Genomic DNA, 16,074 nt, shown 5'->3' with positions numbered 1-16,074 from the left:
CTAGTTTGAGCAGACCATTTTGACACTGTGGGACTAAGGGTCTGATTCAGTACAGGGAAAGGGGAAAGAAGATCTTAAGAACATCAGCTCATCCATCTAGTCCTGCATCCTGCCTCACGCAGTGGCCAACCAGTTCCTCTGGACAGCCAGCAACAAGGCGTAGAGGCCGAGGCCTTCCCTGATGTTGTTTCCTGTCTCAGGGACTCAGAGGTTCAGTGACTCTAAATGAGGAGATCCCCTTTAGTCACCAAGGCCAGTAGCCTCTGACAGATTTTTCCTCCATTTGCCTAACCCCCTTTTTTAAGCTGTTTATTCCTGTGGCCATCACGACATCCTCTGGCAGTGAATTCCACATTCTGACCAGCCCCTGCATAATGCAGGATTTCCTTGTGAGATTGTTTCAGCTTATTAATCAAGCATGTTTTAACTTGGGCCAGGGATCACGTAACTCGGACGCTCCGTACAGCACCTAGCTCTTGGCGTCCAAAAACAGTGGTAAATAGAGAGGAAGGGTAAGAGAAGAGGAGAGCCTCCCCTTTTTACTACTACTGATGGAGAAAAATGGGGTAGAGCAGGGATCTTCAACCTGTGGTCCTCCAGATGTTCATGGACTACAATTCCCATGAGCCCCTGCCAGCAAATGCTGGCAGGGGCTCATGGGAATTGTAGTCCATGGACATCTGGAGGACCACAGGTTGAGGGTCCCTGTGATAGAGTATCTTCCTCTGGGGAGCCCCATCAGATCTTCTCTACTGGCCTCAGCTATAGACGTGGTGGAAGAACTCCGTCTTGCAGGCCTTGCGGAATGCCAAAAGCTTCCGCAGGGCCTATGGCTCCTCCAGGAGCTCATTCCACCAGGTAGGGGCCAGGACCAAAAAGACAGACATTTTGATCTACGGAGAAGCTCGCAGAAATGCCGATTCTGTGAATTTAGGCAGATTGTAAGTGGGAGGGCAGAAGGGATTGTGTCCAAGCTTGGCTCTTGTGGCCCTTTCTTGAGGGCCCAGGGAGATGCAGATCATTGTTTTTGGGGTCGGGAGGCGAATTCCAAGACTGGCCAGGGATTCTGGGGGGTTTTGGGGGGAGAGGGGGCATCATCTAGGCATGGAATTGGGGTTGCTGTGTGTGGGCAGGTAGTTGTGAATTTCCTGCATTCTGCAGGGGGTTGGAATAGATGACCTTGGGGACCCCTTCCAACTCTATGATTCTATGGACAGCGTGTTGGACCAGGCCATGTTCATCAGCCCATGCTGTAAAAACAAAATTAAAACTGAAGGCAAGAAAACGGCATCCTTCCGGAACCTGCTGCCCAAAGAAAACCTTTCATGCGGCTTCATGACCAACCTGGGAGCACAATGATTGTTTTTTTTTTAATGTCCAATCAGCTGGCATGAGAAAGAAAGCAGAAAGCTGTGAACAGGTGGGTCAGTTCCAGCAAACATGGCTCTACCCTGACTGTGCCATTTCGTCGCTTGCATTTGCCAGCCTGCTGCCCGATCCAGCTAGAAACCTGGGTGCCAGGACCAGGCTGCTGTCATTGCCAGCGGGGTGCCAAGAGCTGAATTCAGCCCGTGGCGGTACGACCCCGTGACAGCCTCGACACAGGCCGACAAAGCTGCCCGCCCGTACGGCAGGACCAAAACCTGTAGCTGCTCTGAGCAGAAACTCCTGAATCAGCCTTCCAAACAGGACGTGAAGCAATAGGTTAAAATGACAGGGAAGGAGATGCCGGTGAAACGGCAGGAAACATGTCCAAGGCGGGAGACGTTGCTCGGGAAAGCCGTGCAAGTTCTCCTTCGACAGCGAATACTTATTTGCTTCGACGTCTGAGCGTTTCCCTGTTCCGGATACTTCGCACACCTGGCACGCTGTGCCCCAGAGCCGGGGACCCGTTTAGGTGCTCTGCCGCTGGAATTTCCACTGCTAAGACTCAGCGTGTTTGTGACGGTGCCCTCGGGAGAATTCATTTCACACCCCGTCGCCGGCTCCTGTACTGGCTAAACAGGTCTAGGCCGTTCCCCGCCCCGATACCCAGCTGCAGGGGTGGGGATCTGGGGGGGGGCGGGAAAGAGGGAAGGGGGTGTGGGGCTGTCCGAGAGTCAGCGATGACGTGCAGCTTAGAGAATGTCACAGCGCAGAGCCTCTCGGAGTTGCCTTTTGTGCCCGCTTGGGTACCACGGAAACCAGAGACAGACAATGCCAGGGCAGAAGGGGAGGGACGTGCCTTCCCTTCTCTTCTGCCCTACAGCAACGCTCGGATTATTTGGCGGGCAGTGAGGAGAAGGGAACTACCCTCCGTGTTTGGCATCATTGCACATCCTCCACCAATCATAAACGACAAAAGCCTGATCTTGCGTTCCTCGCTGCTTGGCATATGACCAGACTGGCCGCACCTGGCCACCTTGAGACATTCCCTGGTAGGGTGGTGCTGCCTCCAATATGGCTCAGGGCTGTGGATTAGTGGTCCCAATCCCCAGCATGGCCAGTTTAAAGGGATCAGAATCGCCCCCTGAGCCCCCCAGAGAGCTTCTGCCAACTGCAGACTGGACTGACCTTGACAGGCCCCGGGTCTGACTCTGCCCAAGGCAGCTTCATGGGAGGCGACACAGTCGTGAAGGACACATGAAGCTGCCTTAGGCTAAATCAGGCCCTTGGTTTTTCTACTTGGGCTGGCAGCGGCTTTCCACGGTCACATCCATGGTGACAGAATGGGGCAGGAGAGTCGCAAGTGGGCGGCTTAGCAAGAGAAGGAGCAGTGGGGAGTTCGGACTCCGGGGTCCCTCCCCCCGACGGCCCCACTCACGTAGATGAGGCCTGAGTAGTAACGGTCCTTGAGGTTGTGCAGCACAGAGGCCTCGTTAAGGCAGGTCAACTCCGCCATGTCTTCCACCTTGGTGAACTTGGGGGGGTTCATCTTCTGGATGTCGTCCTTGGCGACCAGCACCTGACGCCCGTTCTCGGCCAGCTCCACCAGCACCTCTTCGCCCCGTTCCTCGCGCAGCCCGGCCGCCTCGAAGCCGTGGCGCTCCGACGGGACCCATACCAGCCGCTTGGCCGTCCAATCCGCTTGCGAGGCTGGGTTTCCCACCTGGTTCCGGTCCACAAACAGGTATCGCTCGGCGCTGGCATCGCCCCGCGGCGCAGGGGCCCGGACAGCCATGGCTGAGGCGGGGGGGAAACAGGAAAGGTGAGCCGAAGCACATTTGGATAAGGTGACAGTCCTGACCCTCCTCCCCTTCTGGAATATCCCAAGACCCAGATCCGACATCTCCCCCGCAACTCTACCGCACCCTTTGCACCTGACGAAGCCAGCTCTGACTCTCAAAAGCTTAAGCCCCCAGTATCTTGGGGGTCTCTAAGGGGCCACCAGACAGGAATCTAGCTCTTCTATTGCAGATCAAGTTGGCTGCCCTCTGAAGGATTCTCCACTGCGCCCTGTCTTCGGTGCCTGTTTCTTTTCAGGTATCCCTTCAACCCAGGACAACTAGCAGATCACAGAGCATGAACATAACAAGAAGTTACCTTGTACTGAATCATCAAAGTCAGGATTTCCTGCTCAGACTAGAAGTTGGTCTCAAACAGAAGTTTTCCACATCATCTCCCTTTTATCGGGAGATGCTTGGGATTGAACCTGGGACCTTCTGCATTACATGCAGAGGCTCTTCCGCTGAGCCACAGTCCCTTGCAAGTTACTCGCTACAGGCCCATCTGCTCTAGACATTTTCATTGCTCCCTACACATTCTCTCTCTCTCATTCTGTTCCCTTTTCTGGAATCAGGGATGCAACACATCTGGAAAATTTCAGGGCTGTGGGTATTTTCTTTCTCTGGAGGGAAAAATGCACATTTGGGGGAAAGGGGGGGGAGGGGGGATGAGAGAGCATGGAAATATTTATAGCAGTTATTTGATCCCCAAACACAGGGCCCATCCAAATCCTTGGGACTCCAAGCGTCTAACACAAACATTACAATGCCAACAACAGAGAGGGCTGTGTTTACCGAGCAATTGCTGGGAAATAAAAATCTGGGTTTTTGGCAAGGTGAGGTCTAACCGAGGAACAGCAAAAGGATGCCTGGAATCGAGATTCTCAAGTTCCCAGCAGAAGGCTGCGGTTCTGGTGGGTTCAGAGAGAAGATGGCAGCATGGCTCAGGGAGGGGTTTTGGGCCTGTTTTGAGAACAGGAAAGAAGCTGGTATTTCAGCGTCCTCGTATTCAGATGCATGAACGGGGACGGATTCCTTTTTAATCTCCCCTTTCCCTACCTAAAAACAAAAAAATCCAGTTTTTCTCCTGCAACTGTGAGGACAAAACAAACATCTCTCCCCAGCCCTTTCTCTTTTTCATCACTAGCCTTTTAACACCATGTTTTAACACCTCCTGGAACAGTTGATCACCTCTAGGCCAGGGGTAGTCAACCTGTGGTCCTCCAGATGTTCATGGGCTACAATTCCCATGAGCCCCTGCCAGTGTTTGCTGGCAAGGGCTCATGGGAATTGTAGTCCATGAACATCTGGAGGACCACAGGTTGACTACCCCTGCGCTAGGTTACATTTATGGCAGGTTATGGTCAGCAACCCTTTTTTCTGCCCTATGGCTGAGCTGGGCTAGGTTTAGTTAGACGTCGTTTCAGCCGCTTATGAACGTCTTGTGCATGGATTTTAGTGTTTTATTGAGTAGCTGTGTGCTTTAGGGGTATTTTACTGGGGTTTTATGTACGATGTAACCCGCCACGGGCCACTTTGGGAGTGGCGGGCTAAAACCCGGATAAATAAATAAAAAATAAAGCCGGGTCTGTAAAACATACAATATTTAAGCTATGCAAAACCTGCAGCTAATTGCATTTCCTGGTTGTAGGTTTTGGGCATGCTGGTGTGGCCATGTGAGGGAGGAGGAGGCAGGCAGCAGAGACCTGACTGTCATTCTGACACATGCAGAGAAACGCAAGACAGCCGATTCAACCTTCTCCTGTCCGATCCTATTCATTGGCTATGCATTCCACCAAATAAAGTTGGCGTGGGAGGTTGCCATGTGTCCCTACGATTAGCCCATTTCTAATAAGCACCGTGGAAGACCAAAGAATCAACAGAGGCAGGGGAGAAAACCAGAACAAAAATATTTAGGCATTTTAAAAACAAAATCGTTACGGGAGTACACAACACCTCATGGCGCTTCCAACCTGACCCAGTACAAAACAATTTAAATGGAAAGGAATTGGACAGGCATGCATAGAAATTCGGAGCTGTATTTGGCTAGACGGAGGATCTATCTTTCATCACGAGCCAAGTACACAAGATCCAGTTTTTTTTAAGGATATCTCTTCCCTCCTTCTCCCCTCTGTGCAACCGGCGTGATCTACCTGTGGGCAGGTGCAACCTATACGTGGCTCTCGGCCCAAGTGGCCATAGCAGATCTGTTTACAGTCAAGGAAGTAAGGAACAAACGCAGTCAGGAAAGACGAGAAAACCAGATGGGAAGAAATCCCAGGAATCCTACCTCCCACCCGACCTCCTCCGTCCCATTTCGGGCGCTTGCTGGGTTTCCCTCTTCTGTCACAAACCCCAAGCACCGAGATTCTCCTTCCTGAATTCTAGCTCAGAGACCCCCAAGAAGCATCTGGCTGAGGAGCAAGCTTTTCCAGCTCCCGCCATCACCAACCGGGCCCCTGCTGGGCTCACTGGTGTGAGCAACAGCTTTCTTTGCTCGGGCCGCTGCAGCCAGACACACCAGTCCTTGTTCCCGCCACCCGAGTTGGCCATGGGGACCTGCTCTGCTAGGACAGGGGCCTCGCTGGTTCTTTGCATGAACGGTCCTGCTTTTCTTTCGCAGCCTTAGGCATAATCCCTCTCGTGTTCTAATCAGGCCGTGCAGAGTCTGGGGTGGTCCCCGATTCCTGGCACTCCAAGAAGGGAGGATCTGGGGCTAAGTGCTGTGACCTGAGAGTTGTACATCCCCAATCTGTGATTGTGCTTATTCAGTTATCAGGGGAAAGGATTCTGACGATGCCCAAAGGCATTTTGACCATGTCAGTTCTGATCTGTCCACCAGGGACTGAAAATAGGCTTGCCAACTCTGGCCTGGAGATTTTGGAGCAGTGCCCATGGAGGGGGACAATCTGGGGAAATGTTTCACCTAAAATCTATTGTATGCCATAGCCAGGGGTGGCCAAACTGTGGCTCTCCAGATGTCTGTGGATTTCAAATCCCATGATCCCCTGTGCTGGCAGGGGCTCATGGGGATTGTAGTCCATGGACACCTGGAGAGCCAGTTTGTGCTGGCAGGGGCTCATGGGAATTGTAGTCCAGGGACATCTGGAGAGCCACAGTTTGTGCTGGCAGGGGCTCATGGGAATTGTAGTCCAGGGACATCTGGAGAGCCAGTTTGTGCTGGCAGGGGCTCATGGGGATTGTAGTCCATGGACATCTGGAAAGCCAGTTTGTGCTGGCAGGGGCTCATGGGGATCATAGTCCAGGGACATCTGGAGAGCCACAGTTTGTGCTGGCAGAGGCTCATGGGGATCGTAGTGCAGGGACATCTGGAGAGCCACAGTTTGTGCTGGCAGGGGCTCATGGGGATCGTAGTCCAGGGACATCTGGAGAGCCACAGTTTGTGCTGGCAGGGACTCATGGGAATTGTAGTCCAGGGGCATCTGGAGGGCCACAGTTTGGCCACCCATAGACTCCCCCCTCAGAAACTGCCACTTTCTCCATGACAATTGATCTCTGTAATCTGAAGATCAGTTGTGATCCTGGGAGAATCCCAGGTCCCACCTGGAAACTGGCAGCCATAACAAAAAGGCAAGTTTTGAAAGGGGGGATGCTTGTGGATTAAACAGAGGCCCTTGGTGAGCCAGGGTAGATTTTTGTGGTGGTTCGGAGGACGCTTTTACAGAGGATAGGTGTCCTCCTTGTGCTATGGTTGTGTTGGGGGGCGGGGGGGGGGGAGAGAAAAGGCTCGATTTCTTCCCACAAAAAGCAAAGGTTGGCTGGTGACGCCCTTTGGCTGCCAACCAAGGCAGGTGCAACCCGCTGAGCATACTTTTGCCTGGCAACCACCTGCTACGGCTGCCACACCCCAGCCAAGAACCCAGAAGCTGCGATCTCCTCCTGGGTTGAAATGCAGCGGCTTCCACAACAAGAGAACCCGCTTGTTCCTCTTTGCCCTGCTGTGACCCAGAAGGATTCCTTCCTTCCCTTCCTAGGGGACGCTGGAGCCCTGACATTGTTTAAAGCACAAAACAAAACACAACCTTCTACAGGACCCTCACCAGTGTGCAGTTTGCCAGAGCAAAAAATAAATAAACGCCTCCCTGTGGTGTCAAATTCACAAATACCAACACCGGTTTATCTTCCACCTTTTGCAAACATGAACACCCAGATTAGATGGTGGCGTCTCTTGCAGACTTACTTCCAACTGGGATAGAAGGACTCAGAGATTTCCATTCCAAGCCAAACAAAGCCTGCGATTCTGACCAAAGGTAGATTCATGCCCAAAGAGGGTCTCAGAGCATGGGTGCCAGCCTCCAGGTGGGACCTGGAGAATCGCCTGGCAATACAGCTCCTCTCCAGCCTACAGAGATCAATTCAAGTGGGCAGCCGTGACGAAGAGTGCTTGCACTCGAAAGCTCACGCCTTGAATAAGTCTTTTTTGGTCTTAAAGGTACCGCTGGACTCTGATTTTGTTTTGTTGGGCTACAGAGATCAGTTCCCCAGCTCTACCACTTTATGTCACCCACCCTGTTTTTTTTCATTCCCTGCCCCTGCTCTACTAGAGAGATTGCATTTCCACACCTAATGGGCTTTCACAACATTCCTCACAGCCTCTCAAATGGCCAGGCTCCCGCCCCACCTGAGGGGACCAGCCATCATCTGGCCGGAGGAACCCAAAGCAGTGAGGGAATGCCAAGCGACCCTGAGCCCTGCCAGGCAAGGCCCAGCCAGGTGGCACTAATGCCCCAGCAGTGCCATTGCTGGCTAATTAATCCGCTGAGCAATCCCAGGGCGAGGCCATTAGGGTGGCAGAAAGCAATTGTCACGGAGGCTCCTGACAAATCTGGGATTCCTCATAGACGGTGTCTCTGGCCTGGGAATCACCACTGGGCCCTACACACCCTGAGAAGGGCAGACCCAACGTGAAAATGGAGAGAGGAAGGATGTTGCCGGGTCCCCGCACGTCCGAATGCACCCTGTAGCTGCCCCACCCGCCCACAACAGAACTCCTGTGCCTTCAAGCCTCTCCAAGTACAGAAATGAAATGTTCCCCAGCATGCCGGTGCAGAATTAGGAAGGGCTTTACCTGCTGAATTTCTGCCTGCTGTGTTAAAGGCACAGCAACCAGGCTGGAAAAAGAAGGCAGCGACCCAAACCGAAGTCAAGGAAATTTGGGGAATGAGGGTTGCCAAACGACCGGGAGAAAGATGCAAACCCAAAACACCAGTCTGACCAGTTCCCAACAGGATGTAGGCGAAAATCTTCCATGAAAGCATGCTGGAGATTAACATCTGCTAATTGCTCAGCTCAAAGGGCTGTTAAAAAGGGGAGCTACAGGGCCCCACTCAAAACATTGGCATTTATAAGGACGGGACTCCTGAGGCATCTTGGGAAGGTAGTGGGGACCTAGTGCATTTGATTTTAGGTTCCCAGGAGGAAGAACTGTTCTTTTTATAACCTGCTTTTCACTACCTGAAGGAGTCCCAAATTGTCTTACAAACACCTTTCCCTTCCACTCCCTACAACACACCCCCTGCAAGCTAGGTGGGGCTGAGAGAGTTCTAGCAGAACTGATCTGTGCATTCTAAGAGAACTGTCACTACCCCCGGCCACCCAGCTGACTGCATGGAGAGGAGTGGGGAATCAAACCCAGTTCTTCAGGTTAGAGTCTACCAGTCTTTAACCACTACACCACTCTGGTTTGCCAACCAGGTCCTAGTGAGGCTTGTCCCATGATTCACCGCAAATCTGAATTATCAGCGAATCGCACACCTCTTTTACCTGTACCTCAAGACAGCGGTAAACAGGGTAGTTCTCTATTTTATTGAAAACACGAATACCACACCTTGAGACCTAATCCAGGCCTCTAGCGACTTTCAGCCAAAAACAACCATCTAGAGCAGTCTACACAGGATAAACAAAAGCGACAAAAGAAACTTATTGATGTCAGGAAGCAGCCTAAATATAGCAGCCAGATGTCTCCAGAGTCCTAGGTGAATAGTGACGTTCACTGTCACCTGGAAAAAGGGAACAAGGGAGGTGTCTTGATACATGAGTCAGGCATTACAAAGGTTGGGTGTTGCTGCAGAAGTGGCTGTCCGGTGCCACCCAACCTCACTGGCTGTTGGCGGGGGGCACCCCAAAGCCAGGCTCAGCAGAACACCTGGGCAGATTCACATGGAAGCCAGCACTGATTTAAGTACCCCGGTCTCTTGTCTTTCTAGGGGATTTTCAAAATTAAGAGCCAGTACTTTGGATGTCAGAGCCTCTTGTGGCGCAGAGTGGTAAGGCAGCCGTCTGAAAGCTTTGCCCATGAGGCTGGGAGTTCAATCCCAGCAGCCGGCTTAAGGTTAACTCAGGCTTCCATCCTTCCGAGGTGGGTAAAATGAGTACCCAGCTTGCTTGCTGGGGGATAAACGGTAATGACTGGGGAAGGCACTGGCAAACCACCCCGTATTGAGTCTGCCATGAAAACGCTGGAGGGCGTCACCCCAAGGGTCAGACATGACTCGGTGCTTGCACAGGGGATACCTTTACCTTTACCTTTACCTTTACTTTGGATGTCACCTTGAACAGCAGCCACTGAAGAGCCTTCTGTCCTGGCCGGAAATAATCATACCTGCCTGTCTCAGTGGGCCACCAATTTGTGGATCAGTCTAAATTTCCAGGCACTACTTTCAGGTAGTCCGTGTATCATGCGCTGCGGCGATCCATTTCGGAAGCTACCCGGAAAAGTAGTTCTAGGATTAGTCCATTTCCATAACATAACAACAATGTAATAACCGTGGCAAATCCGGTTCTCGTGGGAAGGGTAACGTGGCCATGAGGCCACCCAGGAATCCAGTGACAAAACCAAGTCCCAGAGTATTAGACCAGGAGTGGCCAAACTGTGGCTCTCCAGAGGTCCATGGACTACAATTCCCAGGAGTCTCTGGGGGCTCATGGGAATTGTAGTCCCTGGACCTCTGGAGAGCCACAGTTTGGCCACCCAAAAACTGACTAGGCACCAAACTAAGCTGAACACCAACTCCCGGGTAATTAATTCAAATTCATGCAAGCAAAAGTTAACATATGCAAATGAACAAATCTACACATTCCTCGGGACAGAGCAATTTTCTCTGCTCAAGAGGGCTGTGAGGAGGGTGGGTCTGGAATCCCTGAATTCGGGGTGCGCTGCGAAGGAAGACGGGGAGTCTAAGAAACTGAGAAGCCTACTGGTCTGTTCAGCAGGGAAGCAGCAGCCTGAACAGGAAGATGCAACCTGATATTCATGGATTTTATTATATTTTTAACAGAAGCAAAGGCCCTCCCTCCGCCCCCTCCACAGGGACTGCCCTGCTGGTGCCCCTTTGCACCCGGCCGGTGGCTTGGCAGTGCCTTTCCTGGAATCGCAAGAATGCCCTTGAAAACCCACAACACGTCCGTGGCATTCGCAAGCCCTGCTAACCTGAACAGCGAAGGCTCCAAACCCTCACCTTCCAGGCACTGAACGGTCAACGAAAAGAAAACAGATAGGGCGGGGGACGGCAGAGAGTAGTCTACGTAACACAGGTCCCTGGCATGGTCCCGAAAGGAGGCAAGAAGAGGGCATAGCAGGCTTTTAGGCCCACTGGGTTTGATCCGGCTTGGATACTCCGAAAGGAAGCCACAAGGCGTGGCCCTGTGCCCGGGGGTAATTGGTTCCAAATGCATCTCCCTCTGGGGTGCGGCATGGGTAAGAAGGCAGAAAAATGCAGATCTTTGCAGAGGTGCCAGTAGCATTCATCTTCAAAGCTGAATGAACATGAGAAGCTAGCAGGGAGTGGTGACTTACTGCTCAAGCAAGGAGAGGCTGGGTGCCAGGACGCCTGGTTCTCCGGACCAGGAAGAGGCCTAGTCGGAGAGGGGAGGGACAAGCCCGAAAGGGTTAAGAATGGGAACCGATGTTCTGTGGGCTGAGACCTTCCGATAATTGTCAGTTAAGTCAGCCACGGGAGTTTGTTTTTCTTGGGATGGTTGAAATATTTCTGGCGTGGCTGCCTCTCCAATCTCGGAGGCTCCTTAAAGCCCCGGGAAGGCGGTGTCCGGCTCAGGCTTGGCTCTCAGAGGCCTGCTCGAGTCCATTTGCGGGAGGAGTCATCTTTCTCGTTGCTGTTCACCTGTCGCGAGTTCGAGTCACGCAACCACAACAAGAAGGACTTCAAGGTTGGCCTCCCATATTCCTGGGTGAACTCATGAATCCAGCCCTTCCTTGTCTCTGTCTAAGGAAGCTGAGGCAGACTTGATTCCTGCTCCTCCCAGCCAGTGACCCATAAAGAAATAAGTTATTACAGCTAGCCAGCCAGAGGCCTGCCGTAGGACCAACCACCCAGAGGGATATAAAAGCCCTTTATTTTTGTTTGCTTGTTTATTATATTTCTATACTGCCCTCCCTTTCGGCTCAGGACGGTTTACGTAGAACATGGGAGGTAAGTACCGCATAATTCACAGCATCAAGTAAAAACAGGGTTTTTGACACCTGACATCAAGTTTCTATAACATTCTTGTAACATTTCCATAGAACAATCCTAGAACTGATGGTGACAACAATTCACTCGCTAACTCTGATTCCACAGGTAGATCGGATCGGGATTTAGTACACGGGGAGGGGTTTCCTGGGGGCCCAGTAGATGCCGCTGGTTCGGTCGGCCTCAACCAAATGCCCCGTAGAACTTTTTGCTGCTTCCCAGCTCGCCTGGGGTGCGCAGACAATGTTTGTGGGCGAGCAACCAGCAGTCAACAATACTACGCTATGCTTGTTTCTATATCAGCCTTCAGGGAAAGAAAAGCAGCATATAAGGACCAACTCTTCTTCTTCTTCTTGGACAAGCGGTCTGACTCAGAATAAGGCAGTTCCATGAGTGCCCTTCCACCACCACCACCTCCACTTCCACTATTAGCCACACGGGTGATGTTTAAAGAATTCTGGACCCTTTCCCAGGCGTGTGTAGCAACGCTCTTCCCCTAGTTCATGACCTGTTCTTTCCAAAACTTCCCTCAGTCCTTCCACCTGCCTGTCCATCAGCTGGGACTTAGATACGGCAGGGGTTTGGGTACCTAAGAGTCAACAGGAACTTGAGAGACGGCGTGCTTGGCCTCTTTGAGAGCAGGATAGAATTTAGCAGATGACGGCGGGGAGGGGGAGGGCCGTGTCAGGAGTCCTGAAAGCAGGTTAAGGACAGAAGTATGTCAAGGAAGATGGTTGGCAGCCAGGAGAATTTGGGAAACCCGCCCAGAGGTGTTACAGCAAGGAGGCAGGATTCTCGCGTTCCCTGGAAACAGGACGGGGAAACGTGTGGGTTGCAGCCAAGCAGTTGGAATGCAAGAGTTCTGTGTCCTCTCTGGAGTGACCGATGCTATCTTTATAACTATCAGAGTTGCAGGTCTGGCTTGAAGGTCTAATCTAATAAATCATCTAATCTAATAAAGTTTGCGTTTGCGAATATGCCACTCCTGCCTCTGCCCCACGTGGCCTCCAGCACACACGGCATGGCTGCTAATTGTTGTGCCGGCCAGTTCATATGACTCTTAACGTATCCAAGACCTTCTGCCAAGATCTCTGTTCCAAGTTTAGGATGATGCAGAGAGGGCTGGGAGGCAGGGGGCAGGGAACAGACGTTTTCCATGGCGCTTACGTGCCCATCGCTGCTATAAATATCGGCTGCCTGCAACAAACTTGGCGCTCGAATCCAGCAGAGACGTCCTATGGGAAACTCAGAGAGGCACAGGGAATTAGCTAGCCTCTCTCAGGTCTTGTCCTTACTCGGTAGGAAGCCAGGTGTGAAATCAATTATTATTATTTTTTAAATCACTACGATCAACATTTGCTGTACGAGGTTTAATAGGCCGTTTCTAGCTAGCCCCTCTTTTTTTGAGACCCTGGATTTAATTTCTCAAGTGTGGCCCGCCAGCCTATGCATGATGTCTCCCAAAGTACTTTTTCTCTCCTGTAAAAAAAGAGAGTCAGTCACAACTTCCTACAGGAGTTTCACAAGGATGTGAAAAAGGATCGGGAAACAACCCTGCCACCCCTCGACGAAAGCTAGATTTCCCTCCGTCTGCTTCACCAAAATATAGACCTATCCGGGATTATGAAATTCAGACAGAGTCTCTCTTCAGATACAAAGAGCGATTTCACAGCTAACGGCTGGTGGATGCCTTTTGAATAACGCATACCACAGTAGTTGAATAGTGGAGGGAGAGAGAGAGAGAGAGGGTGAGAGAGAGAAAAGAATGTGGTTTTAGACGAAACAGTATTATTTCTGTACTAAATCACCTCACTGAAGAATGCCCCAACTTTTCGCTTGTTCAATTACCCCGTCCCATTTAAAATGTCCCCAGGAGGGAGTCACAATCTCCAAGTCGAATCACCTGTCAAAAATTGACTTTGTAAACATTTTTTTTCAAGTCTCTTTCCCCTTCCACATTAAAAAAGCAAGCAAATTTGTTTCGCTATTCTATTGTCCCCAACATCTGGAAAAAAAAAACATTCCTCCCCCCCCAAAAGGCTCAAACCACAATAAAATCAGTCTTTAAGGTACCCCAAGACTCTCTGCTGTTTCTGCCACAGCAGCCTAATGCAGCAATCCCCTCTGGAATTCACGGCTCTGTTGACACAGCAAATGCTAAGAATTCTCTGGATTTGCAGATTGTATCTGTGCAACTTTGGTGGACTTGCGAGATAAAACTCCTTAACTGAATTTATTAAATTCAGATGGTTCATTCAGCTGCCTCGAATTAGAGGTTAGTCACAGAGAAAGAGAGAAAGAGAAGCTTCAAATACCTCTCTTTTTTCCATCGTGAAAACACAAAAGCTGCATTCCTGGCATGCTTGACGTTATTTTGGGGCATAAAACAAAAATTCCTGGACTTTTTCTTCTTCTTTTTTTTTGTTACAAGAGGCAATGGGCGCGCATGTGCTCAATCACATTTGCAATTCAATTCTGTGACATTTCCCGTCTTTACAACCCACGGAGCGCCTCCCTGGCTGCAGCAAACGTATTAATAGTACAATCAATCACATTATCCTTAAGGATTTGCGTTTTTTGCGGGAAAGACAGCAGGGCAAAACCCCATGCAGCAAGGAACCTGCATTCCCTAGTCATTCCAGGCACACGGCTGGGCCTACGCTTGCCGGCAAATCCGCCTGTACGGGGGCGACAAGAACCACTCCCATATATGACAGACCCTACCTTCCCAAACCACCCGTCCCCCCTCGCGTTCTCCTTTCCCTGTAACCGAGTCCCATGCTGGATGCACTGACTCCTGAGCAAGGTAGAAACAGAGGCCTTTGCAGCACGCAAGGCATTTCTCCTTGGAAGGAGCGATTCGCTCCATCCCTCCCAGCCCCAACAGATTTCCTTCCACACTACCGGGTGACAGGGCTGGAGGACTCCATACCTGAGCCAAGCCCAGAATGGGGGCAAAGATGGGGACAGTGCCGGAGGGAGAATATCGGAAGAATATTGCAGGCAATTTCCCCGGCCGGCTGACGTCCCCTGACTGGGCACTAGCAGGCAGACGGTTGAAGGAACAGAGACAGCCAGGACAGGGGGTGGCTCTAAGAGGGTTAGGGCAGATACAGAGATAAGAGAACAAAGGGTATGGACCGGGAGCTGGAGAACCAGACGTCTGTACCTGGACACCATTACGCAAAAGGCCGGGAGGCAGGTGCACGAAGGCAGGGAGAGCCAGGGAAACGAAAGCCAACAGAGTCAAATTGGGGTGGGGTGGGGTGGGGGGAGGATGGGCTGAGAAATGTCAAGGGGCCTCAGTTGTTTTTAAGGTTGAGGGCATGCTGATGACATCCCGGGCAATCCCTCCCTCTCCCTAAACACCAGGCCAAATGTCACTTTTCATGGAGTTCCCAAATCCCAGCCCGGTTAACTGCAGAGTGACACCTCTCTACACGGTTCCGCCCGCAGCTTAGGCGACTACTGCTTGGGTCTGGGCATCACACACCCCCTGGCCGCCCCTACCCCCTCTCCCAGCCTGGAGGAGACCCTCGCCCTCCCTCCACTGCTCCAGGGAGGCATTGAGGCAGAGGCCATGACGCTTGCAGAAGCAGGAGGCCCTGTAGGAGGCATACAGTACCTTAGCAGGCAGAAGTCCTATGCCCTCCCCACGCCTGGCAGAGAGAGATGTTGACACCTCCAAGGCCCAGCAGCAACTGAGCGGCCACTGGCGAAGGGGAGGAGTCCGGGTGCTGTGGCCACGCCCACCCCCACCAATCACAGCGGAGAGGGTGCGGTACTTGGGGTGGGGGGGATCTGACTGCAAGATAGAGACGGGCTAGCAAAGGCGGACACACGCCCCGCCCTCGTGGGGGTGGGGTTAAAATGACTGACGGGTCAGCCTGCCAAACAGAGGAAGCCGAGGAGGTGGGCCTTGGGGAGGCTGAATGGATTTCTTTGTGTGTGAAAGGAAAGGAGGGGGGGGGAAGGATGAATGAGGTCTATTGTCTACGGGGAGGGGGACTGGGATGACGTCAGAGGACAGGACCCCCCTGTATCCTCTCCTATGCCAAACGACTAATGGGCCGTTCTGCATAACTCAGCCGTTCCTCCTCCCCCCCTGCTTCACCCACTAGATCAGTAAATCCCAAAGTTTGGTGCTTCAAAAGAGATATTAAAAACCTGATGTCCTGCGTGAAGGAGGCTGCCTGCCGTATCTCTGCACGAGTCACTGCTCGGAATTGGCCTCCTTTTGTTCCACTTGGACTGGAGGTGGGTGGGCGGCTCTGCCTCATCGCTGCGTTGTGTGCTTGGATAAACGGAGACGTTTCAGAATTGCCCGCTGTCGGAAGAGGCTGCCCGTTGAATTCTGCACAAATCACAGGTCTCTTAGCCAC

The 16,074-nt window shown here is 51.9% G+C and overlaps 1 protein-coding gene across 12 annotated transcripts in view; it reads right to left on the bottom strand.

Annotated features, from left to right (window-relative positions):
• Positions 1–15,398, bottom strand: part of LOC143826833 (uncharacterized) — a 56,822-nt gene extending 41,424 nt beyond the window's left edge. For all 12 annotated transcript variants that reach the window (XM_077315919.1, XM_077315922.1, XM_077315923.1 and 9 more), the window contains exons 1-2: positions 15,318–15,398; positions 2,804–3,162 (exon numbers count right to left, since the gene is read on the bottom strand). In XM_077315919.1, coding sequence (XP_077172034.1) covers positions 2,804–3,160 — 357 coding nt within the window. In that variant the 5' untranslated portion in view covers positions 3,161–3,162; positions 15,318–15,398. The remainder of the gene's footprint in view (positions 1–2,803; positions 3,163–15,317) is intronic.
• Between the last annotated feature and the right edge of the window lie 676 nt (positions 15,399–16,074).

The sequence above is a fragment of the Paroedura picta genome, chromosome 16 (genome assembly GCF_049243985.1).
Source record: "Paroedura picta isolate Pp20150507F chromosome 16, Ppicta_v3.0, whole genome shotgun sequence".
Taxonomy (NCBI): domain Eukaryota; kingdom Metazoa; phylum Chordata; class Lepidosauria; order Squamata; family Gekkonidae; genus Paroedura; species Paroedura picta.
Note: the sequence above shows the minus strand (reverse complement) of the source record. Positions and strands in the feature narration are given on the sequence as shown.